General features: G+C 27.2%; 1 protein-coding gene across 1 annotated transcript in view; it reads left to right on the top strand.

The window, feature by feature from the left end:
- Pkc53E (Protein C kinase 53E) overlaps nucleotides 1–13,891 on the top strand; it is a 172,823-nt gene that overhangs the window by 129,670 nt on the left and 29,262 nt on the right. Inside the window, 1 exon segment of the mRNA XM_065512370.1 lies at nucleotides 13,192–13,303. Within this exon segment, the coding sequence (XP_065368442.1) occupies nucleotides 13,192–13,303 (112 nt within the window).

A 13,891-nucleotide genomic window follows, 5' to 3' on the forward strand; every position in this document is an offset into this window, starting at 1 on the left:
ACTGGACTTTAAATATAGCTACGATTGAAGCTTAAATTGGACTTTAAATCGATCTACTATTGATGCTTAAACTGGACTTTAAATAGAGCTTCGATTGAAGCATAAATTGGACATTAAATAGAGCTACGGATGGAACGTTTAAATATAGCTACGATTAAGGCATAAATTGGACTTCAAATAGAGCTACGATAGAAGTCAAAATTGGGCTTTAAAAAAAACTTCGATTGAAGTTAGAATTCTACTTTAAATACAGCTACGATTAAGCTTAAATTGGGCTTTAAATAGAGCTAGGATGGAACTTTAAACTGGACTTTAAATTGAGCTACGATTGATGCTTAATTGGACTTTAAATAGAGCTTCAATTGAAGCATAAATTGGACATTAAATTGAGCTACGGTTACAGTCAAAATTGGGCTTTAAAAAGAGCTACGATTGAATTTAGAATTTTACTTTAAATAGAGCTACGATTGAAGCTTAAATTGGACTTTAAACAGAGCTAGGATGGTACTCTAAACTGGACTTAAAAAATAGCTACGATTGAAGCTTAAATTGGACTTTAAATAGAGCTACGATAGAAGTCAAAATTGGGCTTTAAAAAGAGCTTCGATTGATGTTAGAATTTTACTTTAAATAGAGCTATGATTGAAGCTTAAATTGGACTTTAAACGGAGTTAGGATGGTACTTTAAATTGGACTTTAAATATAGTTACGATTGAAGCTTAAATTGGACTTAAATTGGACTTTAAATAGATCTTGGATTGAAGCTTAAATTGGACATTAAATTGAGCTACGATGGAAGTCAAAATTGGGCTTTAAAAAGAGCTACGATTGAAGTTAGAATTCTGCATTAAATACAGCTACGATTAAAGCTTATATTGGACAATAAATAAAGCTACAATTGAAGCTTAAAATGGACTTTAAATTGATCAACTATTGATGTTAGAATTTGACTTTAAATAGAGCTACGATTGAAGCTAAAATTGTCTTTAGAACGAGCTGTGATTCAAGTTAAAATTGGAGTTTAAAAATAACTACCATTTCAGTTAAAAAATTATTTAAAAGAGAGTTACAACTGAAGTTGAACTTGATCTTTAAAAAAAGCTACGATTAAATATAAAATTGTAGCATATAAAGACGTGTGATTAAAACAGAAATTGGATTTTAAAAAGATAATCGATTGTTGCAAAATGGAACTTCCAAAAGAACAACAATTTAAATCTACGATTAAAGCTAAATTTGCAGTTTAAAAGCATTAATGATTGTAGCTAAAACTGAGCTTAAAAAAGATGCAATATTGAAGCTGAATTTGGACTTAAAAAATATCCTCGATTTAGGCTAAATCTGGACTCTAAAAAGATCCACTATATTTAACTCTTGCATCATTATGATTATATAGCGCCTTAAATTATGCAATATTTGTTGATTTAGCTATTTCTTCTACTTTCGCTCAAAAGTATGCTAAAACTTTTAACATTGTTAAACACAATGTAAACTGACAGGTTTTCCCCCATTTCTCGTTCTGTTCAATAACAAAATAAAACCCTCCACTTACATATATCTTTCGAATAATCTCAAGAAAACAAAATATAAAATAAATAAAAAAAATACTAATCATAAAAACAACCTTGATAGGCATCATATTGTTTAGAATATTCTGCTTAACTGTCATTCAAAAATATGACAACATAGACATGATAAAAAACCTGCTAATAATATTAAAAAAGCAATGCCAGCTAGACACTTGTACAATTTCCTACAATCCCTCATGTCCTTAAACCTCCTGTAAGTAGGTATTCATTTTATTAATAACGACAAACAGTAAAGTAGGCTAAAGAAATTAAAAACTTTGGCAACAATTTTAAACTTTTAAGGAAATTATGAGGAAAATTTAAAAACATATTTCTCCCCTCCACATAGCAAATTTTATTAAATCTTTACGTTTAATTACTTTTTTGTAGGTGTCAACATGTGTTTTCTTTGGCAGGTTGTGTGTTGTGGTGTGGGAAAATTTTCTTAGAATTAACTTATTTGTCTTTTATCCTATAAAATTTAATTATAAGTCATTTTGTTATTTATTCATACATATGTATGTACTTATTTATATACAATATACTTATTTACAATGTACATAGAGAAAAGACAAATTAATAGTTTTGTATTTTGCTGCTATCTATCTACAAATTGTCTACAGTATTTTGATTGATTGTCTGTATATATACAAAGTTTAGTTTGTATATTGTATCTGCTTATGAATATTTGAGTAAAGAATTAACACTATGAAAACCTTGGTAAACTAAAAACAGAACAAATTTTAAAAATTTTCAATCCTTGATTTTTCCGCAGTGCAATTTAAAATGCAATTGTTGATTTTTGAAAGTCTTATTTCAACTTCAATTGTGGACCTTTTTAGAGTAAAGTTTAAGCTTCAATCGTGGATTTTTCTAAAGTCCAAATTAAGATTCAATTATTTATTAACTCAGTTTAATCTCTAATCATGGATCTCTTTAAAGTCCAAATTCAACTTAAATTTTACATCTTTTTCGAGGTTCATTTTGCTGGAATTGTTGCCCTTTTTTTATTCCAATTTTATCTACAATTGATGATCTTGTTAATGTTGAATTTTCTCTTCTATTTTAGCTCTCTTTATAGTTTAAGTTTGACTTGAATCTTTGTTCATTCTAACATACAATAAAAGCTTAAATTTTAACTCATTTCAAACTGTAATTTCAGCCTCAATTCTGTGGATCTTTTTTAAGTCCAAACTCAGTTTCAATAGTGGATCTTTTAAGAGTTCAAATTAAGCTTAATTATTAAATAATTTTTTAGTTCGATTTTAGCTTGAATCATGAATATTTTTAAAGCGCAAATTCAGCTTTAATTTAACATATTTTTCTAACTTCTTTAAGCTTGAATTGTTGGTCATTTTATATTCCAAAAATTCAAGCCTAACTTAAAATTTAAAGACAGCTAAGATAGAAGAATAAATGTATATTTAACAAGATCATCAATTGATGATAAAATATCAATTGCTGATCTTGTTAAAGTTAAATTTTAACTCTCTTTAAAGTTTAAGTTAGGCTTCAATCTATATCCATTCATGACTAATTTCAAAGTGTTATTTCAGCCTTAATTCTGTATCTTTTTAAAGTTCAAACTCTGCTTCAGTAGTGTCATTTTGAGTTCAGTTTCGGCTTCACTCATCAATGCTTTTAAAGTGCAAATTTAGCTTCAATCGTAGATTTAAATTGTTGGCCTTTTCGATCTTCATTTAATAATTCAATTTTATTCTCAATCGCACGCCTTTGTGTACTTCAATTTTATATTCAATCGCAGCTCTTTTTAAATATCCAGTTCAACTTCAATTGTAACTCTCTTTTAAGTCCAATTTTAGCTTCAATTATTGTTAATTTTTAACTTGAGTTTTTACTTGAATGGGAGCTCGTTCTAAAGACCATTTCAGCTTCAATTGTAACTCTATTTAAAGTCAAATTCTAACATCAATGGTTGATCTACTTTAAGTCCAAATTAACGTTCCATCCTAGCTGTATTTAAAGTCCAATTTAACATTCCATCATAGCTGTATTTAAAGTCCAATTTAAGCTTCAATCGTAGCTCTTTTTGAAGCCCAATTTTGACTTCCATCGTAGCTCAATTTAATGTCCTATTTAAGCTTCAATCGTAGCTCTTTTTAAAGCCCAATTTTGACTTCCATCGTAGCTAAATTTAATGCCCAATTTAAGCTTCAATCGTAGCTATATTCAAAGTCCGGTTTAACGTTTTATCCTTGCTCTATTTATAATCCAATTTAAGCTTCAATTGTAGCTCTATTTAAATTGTAATTCTAACTTCGCTCGTAGCTCAATTTAATGTCCAATTTAAGCTTCAATCGTAGCTCTATTTAAGGTCCAATTTAAGCTTCCTTCGTAGCTCAATTTAATGTCCAATTTAAGCTTCAACCGTAGCTCTATTTAAAGTATAACTCTTCGCTCGTGAATCTTTTTAAAGCCCAATTTTCGTAGCTCTAATTAAAATCCAATTTAAACTTTAATCGTAGCTCCATTTAAAGTAAACCTCTAGCTTCAATCGTAGCTATTTTTAAAGCCCAATTTTGACTGCCATCATAGCTCAATTTAATGTCCAATTTAAGCTGCCAACCTAGCTCTATTTAAAGGCCAATTTAAGCTTAGAACGTAACTGTATTTAAAGTAGAATTCTAACTTCAATCGTAGCTCTTCTTAAAGCCAAATTTTTACTTCCATCATAGCTCAATTTAGTAGCCAATTTAAACTTCAATCGTAGCTTTTTTTAAAGTTAAATTTTAGGCTAAATTGTACATCATTGTGAATTAAGTCAAATTTTTGCCACAATTTTAGCCGAAATTGTGAATCAAGTAAAATTGTAACCACAATTGTGAATCATTTAAAGTTCAGTTTTAGCTTTTTTTGCTTCAATCTTATCTCTATTTTAAGCTACATTTTCACATTAATTGCAACTATTTTTGGATTCAAATATTAGCCTCTATTGTGAATAATTTTTAAGTAAAATGTTAGTAGCAATTGTGAATAAGTTTTTAGTTTTATCTTAACTTTTTCCGCATTTTAAAGTCCAATGTTAGCAGCTATTTTTACTGTCCAATTTTTGGCTGCAGTTGTAATTTTTTTGAAAGTAAAATTTCAGCTTTAATCGTTTTGCTCAAATTCCAAACCTTTTGCTAAATATCTTTCAATAGCTGGTTTTACACCCTGCCCAGTAAAACAAGTGTTAATACTCATTTACTATGACTTTTATAACCTTTTGATTTTCCATGGTATTTTGTGAAAATACCAATTCAATTTACACCTGTTGTTAAACAAAAAAAAAAAGAAAAGGTAATTTAAACAAATACTATAAATACACATATGAGAACGCCTTTTACATATGTATAAGCAAATTTATTATTTACCTACACCTTTATACATTTATTTAATATATACATAAATACTTATACAAATATAAGAAAACCTCTCAGTTTTGAATTCAAATTTATATTTTTTGCAAGAAAAATGTCAAGATAACAAAAAAAACAAGTAAAAGAGCTATTCGGCTGTGCCGAATCTTATATACCCTTCACCAAATTATACTTCAAAATAAAAATTTTAAATATTTTTAGGTAAACAAAAAACTTCTCGAAAGCATGTCTGACAGAATTATTGAAGATTTGGATCACGAAGATATCCGGGGTCTTCAGAAAATTGATTTCAACAGACAGACGGACAGACAGACAGACATGGCTTAATCGAGTCCGCTATCTATAAGGATCCAGAATATACAAACTTTATAGGGTCGGAAATGAAAAATGTAGAAATTACAAACGGAATGACAAACTTATATATACCCTTCTCATGATGGAGAAGGGTATAAAAAGTCAAAATTTCAAAAGAAAGTTTTGAAAAATAAATTGTCAGGAAGGATAATCTACAGGAAATTTCCAACTGGTTTGGGACACATGTGTTTATATTCAAACATATATTTGTGTCAACAATTGTATTGAATAGGAAATAGTTGTAAACCCTAGCAGTTAAGCAAGTAGTCAATGAATGCCTTAGAGACAATCACTTGGCTGACTCCAATTTATATATCTTAAGTCATTTGATATGTATGTGTCCTTTGTAGTGCAGAAATAACCAATTAATTATTATACATCCCAGGTAATCTATCGTAAAGTCAATTGTCACTTATGTGTCGCTAAGTAATCTAAAGGGTAATATCTTTCTTGTGAGTAATTTGTACGAACTTGTTTCATACAAATTGTGTTAATGTATGTAGCTCTTGTTATAAAGAACAAAAATTGTGAACATATAAAATGACAAAAACTTCATCTTCAAGATCAAAATCGCAAAAAACTTTAAAAAATTCGAAATAAATTTAGGAACACATTTTTTTTTAAAGCTCCCTAAAAGTATGCTTTAGTTTATAATAATTTAATAGTTTATGGCACAGAATTATTAGGAATTATTCTTAAACTGTGTTAAGAATAATTCCTATGAAGTTCATATGTTCTAGAAAGTTGTTTATTGAGATCTTAGCTACATTTTTGTAGTTGATTGTTTCCTTGAATTTTGAACGGTTTGCTACTTATGGACCTGAACATGTGAAAAAAAGGTAAAAAAATCGAATTTTTTAAAGTTTTTTGCGATTTTGGTCTAGAAGATGAAGTTTTTTTGATTTTATATGTTCACAATTTTTGTTCTTTATGACAAGGGTTAGAAGTTTGCCTCAAAGAGTAAATCAAAATTCCAAACGGTTTTCCAGATATGAGCATGCGAAAATGATCACTTTTTTGCAAAAATGACACAGAGGCCCCAAATCTTTGGTGGCCCATAAAAAAAATGCATGACTTTGGGCAAAACTGGGAGACACGGATCTTTTTTGATACGTATGTATGTGGCCTTTGTAGTGCAGTGATAATCAATTGGTTAATTTATACATCCCAGATAATCTGTCGTGAAGTCAATTGTCACTTATGTGTCGCTAAGTAATCGAAAGGGTAGTATCTGTATTGTGAGTAATTTGTACAAACTTGTTTTATACAAATTGTGTTGATATACAAGGGCTGGTCAATAAGTTCGTGGCTTTTTGAATGAAACACAGATTTTTGGTTAAAAAAAATCATTTTATTTTTCAATATGGTCTTCTTTGAGTTCTATACACTTTGACCTATGTGTCTCCAATTAGTTTTTTCATTTCAAAAAATAAGATTTGTCGAAGGCTATAGTAAGTTGGACCTACAATGGGTCAAAATCGGGAAAAATATTTTTTAACTGAATTTTTTTTTTCACCAAAAAAAAAATTTGTTTTCATTTAATTTTTTTCAGTAATAAATTTGGAATAAAATTGCGAAAAAAAAAAATTTTAAAAAAAATTGGGGAAAAAATTTAAATTGTGTTTAATCAATTTTTTTTTTTCGTCAAAAAAATTTGTTTGTCATACATTTTTTTCAGTAATAAATTTGGAATAAAATTTCGAAAAATTTTTTTTTTTAAAAAATTTAAAAAAAAAAAATTTTAATTTTGTTTACTTAAAAATATTTAAAATTTGTATTTTAAAGTATAATTTGGTGAAGGGTATATAAGATTCGGCACAGCCGAATATAGCTCTCTTACTTTTTTTTTTTAATTTTAAATTTTCTCCACAAGTCTCGCGGTAGTCTGCTATCAATAGCTGTCAAACACAAACAAAATGACGCAGCTTGTTCAAATTTTGAAAGGAGTCTACTAACAGATGAAGGTTGACAGGAGCAGTGTTGCCCTTTTCAGTTAAGAGCCGGCAAATTCAAAAAGTCTTGTACTATTTCTTATACAGTTTATTTTCTTTTTGCTTAAGTACACGGACATCAATTGTCACTTTAGTGTCTCTGAGTAATCTAGAGTGTAGTCACTATTTTGTTGTGCACTTTAGAAAGTAATAATTTTTAACCAACAACAGTAATCTATTGGAGAGTTGTTGGAGGATGATTTGTTTACCAGCAATCGGTTACAGCACAGATTATGAGATGTCTTTTTAACTGACTATTTAAGATTAATTAGTGCTGTTTCACACACGTCAAGTTAACTTAAGCAAGTCTTGAGTTTATAGAAGAGAGAGGAAGAAAAAGCGGAAAAGAGATGATTGGAATTCTGTATAACTTTACAAAAAATGTTCTCCCAAAGCCATTTTGGTGGAAATATAACCATATACGGACACCACTACGTGATAAAGGAACAAAAAAGTTTTTTGCGATTTTGTTCTTGAATATAAATTTTTTGTGATTTTATATGTTTACAATTTTTGTTCTTTATGACAAGGGCTACAACTTTGCCTCAAAGAGTAAATCAAAATTCCGAACTGTTTGCAAGATATGAGTCTGAGAAAATTATCACTTTTTTGCAAAACTTACACCGAGGCACCCATAAAAACTGACACCAAGGGCCCATAAAAAAAGTGCATGAATTTGGGCAAAAATAGGAGATATGGATCTTTTTTGTTGGTCTTTTATCAAGTAGTGCTGTCCGTATATGGTTATATTTCCAGCTTTAAAAATATTTAGATTTGATTTTGATCTTGAAGATGAAGTTTTTTTGATTTTATTTGTTCATAATTTTTGTTCTTTATGTCAAGGGCTACAACTTTGCCTCAGAGAGTAAATCAAAATTCCGAACTGTTTGCAAGATATGAGCCTAAGAAAATGATTACTTCTTTGCAAATATGACACCTAGGCCCCAAATCTTTAGGGGGCCCATAAAACAAAATGGTCATGTTCATTTGGGCAAAACTGGGAGACACGGGTCCTTTTTTTTGGTCTTTTATCACGTAGTGGTGTCCGTATATGGTTATATTTCCATGACTCAAAACAGGGCTCCTTTAGACCAAATATAACTAGTTATCACGTTCGGGACAGTTTCCTAAAACTGCTGGGACATTTCTATATACATCCTTAGTAATATAAATATGTGTGTAATAATTTACACAAAATTGTATTTGTATGGGTATTTTGTGTGCAAGTAAATGTGTGATTTAAATGAAAATCATATAAGTAGTAAGGAAATCAATTGTCAAGGGGTCTTAGTTTAGGTTCAACTATTTATAATAGATTCCTTCGTCTCCAATACTCTAAAGCTGATAAGTAGAGGTGGTTTAGGTGTAATTGTTATATTTGTAAATTATTTTCTAAGCTTCTAAGGTGTCTAGCTAGCTGTGTTATGAAACCTTAACATGTGTATTTTCTTCACTAAAAACTAATTTTCTTTTATGGGCGGAAAATTGCATAAAACATTTTATTATTATTTTATTATTATTTTATTATTATTACACTAGTACTGGTATTACGGGTATTATTATAACTAAATAAGTATTATTGTTATATTCATGTTTTTTATAATAGAAAATTCTAACATTTTACTTATTTTCCATTAGCAACAAGTCAATTGTGTTTCTCTTTCTTTCCTATTTTTTTTTTTGTATGTTAAGCAGGTGTATACGTGCCTTAAGCACGTAATCAATTACATTTTTTTTTCTATTTTTTAATTTTATAACAAAATACTTTTTTTTGTTGCCAGGGCTTTAAAGTTTTAAAGCTAGGTAGAAAGAAAGAAACAATTTGTTTTAAACTTTTCGCCTGTTATTAGAAAAGTTTACAAAGTTTTTCACAAATGTTAATTTTTGCTAATGTTTAAAAGGGTAATGAACTTGAATTGTTTAAATTGAGTTTTCATAATGTGGTAAACTATAAAAGAACTTTAAGTGAATTAAATAATACGGTGTGTAATTTTTTGAGTCATGGAAATATAACCATATACGGACACCACTATGTGATAAAAGACCAACAAAAAAGGACCAGTGTCTACAAGTTTTGTAATTTTTGCAAAGAAGTAATTATTTTCTCAGGCTCATATCTTGCAAACAGTTCAGAATTTTCATTTACTCTCTGAGGCAAAGTTGTAGCCCTTGTCTTGAAGAACAAAAATTGTGAACATATAAAATCACAAAAACTTCATCTCCTAGATCAAAATCGCAAAAAAACTTTAAAATATACGAAATAAATTTAGGAATACATTTTTTAAAGCTGCCTAAAAGTATGCTTTAGTTTATAATAATTTAATAGTTTATGGCCCAAAACACTTAATTCCTTTAGTTTTTTCTTACTAATTTATAACTAAACGATGTTAAGAATCATTCCTAGGAAGTTCATATGTTCTAGAAAGTTGTTTATTGAGATCTTAGGTACATATTTGTAGTTGATTGTTTCTTTGAATTTTGAACGGTTGTCTACTTATGGTCCTGAACAGGAGAAAAAAGGTAAAAAAAATCGAATTTTTTAAAGTTTTTTGCGATTTTGATCTTAAAGATGAAGTTTTTTTGATTTTATATGTTCACAATTTTTGTTCTTCATGACAAGGGCTACAACGTTGCTCAGAGAGTAAATCAAAATGCTGAACTGTTTGCAAGATATGAGAATGAGAAAATTATCACTTTTTTGCAAAAAATGACCAGAGGCTCCAAATCTTTGGGGGCCACATAAAAAAAGTGCATGACTTTGGGTAAAACTGGGTCTTTTTTTGGGTCTTTTATCATGTAGTGGTGTTTTTCGTGTTGCACTGTGTAATTTACAATTTATGAATCAATCATAGAACTTTATGCCCAGCATAAACTTCACTTACAATTTTAAATGCAACTACAATTTAACAACTTCCTGAATGCATTATTTTGTAGCATTATCGTGAGGTCGAGAGTTCAACCCTCGGCTGGGGCAAAATTTTTTATTTTTTTTTTAATTACAGCTTAATTCTTTCAGTACAACAAAAAGTAGTCTAATCGTCAAATTCCTCTTATTTTTTTTTTTGCTTATTTTAAAGTAAAGTTTTTGCTGGGCAGCTATAATTTTCGTTTAAATCGTATGATATCCTCAGTTCATTAAAAATTCCAATTTTAGGCTCAATCGAGGCTCTATTAAAAGTTCAATATTAGCTTTAATCATAGCTCTATTTAAAGTTCACTCGTAGCTCTTTTAAAAGTCAAATTTTAGCTGCAATCATAGTTCTATTCAAATTCCAAGCGTACATCTTCTAGGGTCCAAATGTTAGCTTATTTAAAAACATAATTTTAGCTTCAATCAAAGTACTTTTTAAAGTCCTTCAAACTTAGTCCTTAAAAGCTTCAATCTTAGGTCTTTTTAAGGACTTACTTTAGTTTAAATTATAGATATTTTTATACCCTTCACCAAAAAAAAAAATAATAAAATTTAAAAAAACAATTTCGATAAATATTAAAAAAAAAAAAAAATTAACAAAATAATTCGAAACAAAATTTAAAAAATAATTCGAAAAATTTGTTTTTCCAAAAAATTATTTATATAAAAAAAAAATTTCGATAAATATTAAAAAACATAATTTTAAAAAATAATTCGAAAAATCGGAAAAAAAATTTTTAACATGAATTTTTTTTTCACCAAAAGTTTTTTTTCGATAAATATTTAAAAAAAAATTAAAAAACCAAAAAAAAATTTTAAAATTTAAAAAAACAATTTGAAAAAAAATATTCATAAAATTAAAAAACAAAATTTAAATTTAAAAAAATAATTCGAAAAATTTTTTTTTTCCAAAAAAATTATTTATATAAAAATAAATTTTGTTTAACCAAAAAAAATTAATTTCAAAAACCAATTTAAAAAAAATTTTATTAAATATTAAAAAAAATTTAAAAAACAAAAAAAAATTAAATTTTAAAATTTAAAAAAACAATTTGAAAAAAAATGTTTTTTAAATATTAAAAAAAAATTGAAAAAACAAATTTTTTTAAAAAAATTAAAATTTAAAAAATATGTAATTCAAAAATTTTTTTTTCCAAAAAATTATTTATATAAAAATAAATTTTGTTTATTTAATTTATTTTTATTTTATTTTTATATAAAAAATTTTTTATTTATATATAAAAATAAATTTTGTTCACCAAAAAAAAAAAAAAATAAATTTAAAAAAACAATTTGAAGGAAAATTTAAAAAAATAATTCGAAAAATCGGAAAAAAAATTTTTAACCCGAATTTTTTTTTCACCAAAAGTTTTTTTTTCGATAAATATTAAAAAAAATTGAAAAAACAAAAAAAAATTTTAAAATTTAAAAGAACAATTTGAAAAAAAAATGTTTTTTAATATTAAAAAAAAAAATTAAAAAACAAATTTTTTAAAAAAAATAATTCAATCATTTTTTTTTCCAAAAAATTATTTATATAAAAATAAATTTTGTTTACCTAAAAATATTAAAAAAAAAGTTAAAAAACAATATGAAGAAAAATTTTTCGATAAATATTAAAAAAAAAAATTGAAAAACTAATTTAAAAAAATAATTCGAAACAAAATTTAAAAAATAATTCGAAAATTTTTTTTTCAAAAAAATTATTTATATAAAAATAAATTTTGTTTACCTAAAAAAAAATTTTAAAATTTAAAAAAACAATTTGAAAAAAAATTATCGATAAATATTAAAAAACAAAATTTAAAAAAAATTAAAATTTAAAAAAATATTTCGAAAATTTTTTTTTTCAAAAAATTATTTATAATTTGGTGAAGGGTATATAAGATTCGGCACAGCCGTTTACTGCTCTCTTACTTGTTTAGTCTAATTTTAGCTTTAATTATAGCTCGCTTTAAAGTCTTATTTGAGCCTCAATATTTGCTTGATGTTAAGTTCTTTTCAAATCTAATTTTATCTTCAATTATTTGTCTTTATTTAAGACATATTAAGCTTTGACTATAGTTCTCCACTTTACTTTAGTTTTAACTTTAATCGTACACAGAGAAAACAAATTCGTAGTAGCTTCCGAATAAGTTCCCAACCGAATGATGCGGTTATAAGTAGTTCAATTTTGGTTCCATCAACAGAAAGTCAGGGAATTTCGGTTGAAGCTACCAAGCCACTCGCTTGAATGTAGGTCGATCGTTGTTCTTTATTGCCTGTAGTTTTTGCTTTGTTCATAGGTATTTATTAACTACAATTTTTGCTTGAATCTAATGACCTTTGTCCTTTTTTAAAAAAAATCGTTATGTCGTTTTTATTAAACTTACAAAAAAAATAGTTTATGTTTAATTTTCAAAGTTATGAGAGCTTGTTAGAAAACTTTAATGAAATTATGACCATATGAGTGCCCTGATAGTGTCGGAGGATTGCGGGTTCTATTCCCGACTCTGGGTATATCTGCAGACAGTTTGTGTTTGTTTAAAATAAAAAGAATTAAGAATCAAATAATAATGCCATAGACTTTGGTGATTAACATTGAAACTTCATATATGACAAATCTCATTAATGAGACAGACCTTGATTTCATCACATTTCAAATTATTCCACAAAATTTTATAAAATTTATGTAAAACATTCACTTGGCACTTTTAATTTAAGCAATTAAAATAAAACACAACCACCATTTTAAATTTGTAAACAAAATGTTAATGTCCTCCACAGCAATTAAGTGTCTTAATTTGTAGCAAAAAAAACAACTTATTATTTTATAACTTAAATTATAGAAGAAAAGAAATACTAGAGTCTTCTATTAATTAGTTCAAGAGAGAATGTCAAATTTAAAATAATAGTTAGTATTTAAGTAGCTGTGTAGTGTGAATTAAAACAAAACCAAAGCGAAAAAGAGTGTTAATTTTCCATTAGTTTTCTCACCTTATCCTTAGGCCCATCAGATGCCACACAAATGGCAGAACGTAACATTCCTGTCACCGATGTTTTGTGATCATTGCGGTTCCCTATTACACGGTATCACACATAAAGGTCTCAAATGTCGAGGTAAATTTCTCTTCTATTTTTTTTTTTTTTGTTTGGTCTACTCTTAATAATGGCGGTGGTGGTGGTGGTGTCACTGATATCTACCATTTACATATTCATACCAACAACAACATTTTTTTTTAACCCCAACAACACACCACCACTACATCATCCACAAATTTACACTTATTTATTGTATTTGTATTGTCTTAGTGGTCGTTTAAATATGCATCAAAAGAAATGAGAGTGTTTGCAAAGAGTGTGTATTGAGAGTGAAAGGAAATGGTGCCTATTTTAAGGAGCGAATGAAATGTGTGTGTGCTTAAGTGTTGGTTTAGTAATGTGTTTAGTTGTTTTAGCCATAGTTGTAAATGTAACTGTTTGAAATGGATGAGGAACACAAACAAAAAAAAACCAATATATCCACCTTAAACAACATATGCAGTTGGGAAAACAGTGTGACAAAAATGTAAGGAAATACAATAAATATGAAATTTAAAAAAAATAAAAAAAAATCATCTCAAAAATTTTATATTAAAAAAAATTATTTATAGTGGGAAATTGCAAAATCTGTTTTCTTTATTTTCAAGCTAACAGAAAAAGTTAAAA

The sequence above is a fragment of the Calliphora vicina genome, chromosome 5 (genome assembly GCF_958450345.1).
Source record: "Calliphora vicina chromosome 5, idCalVici1.1, whole genome shotgun sequence".
In the NCBI taxonomy this organism is placed as follows: Eukaryota; Metazoa; Arthropoda; class Insecta; order Diptera; family Calliphoridae; genus Calliphora; species Calliphora vicina.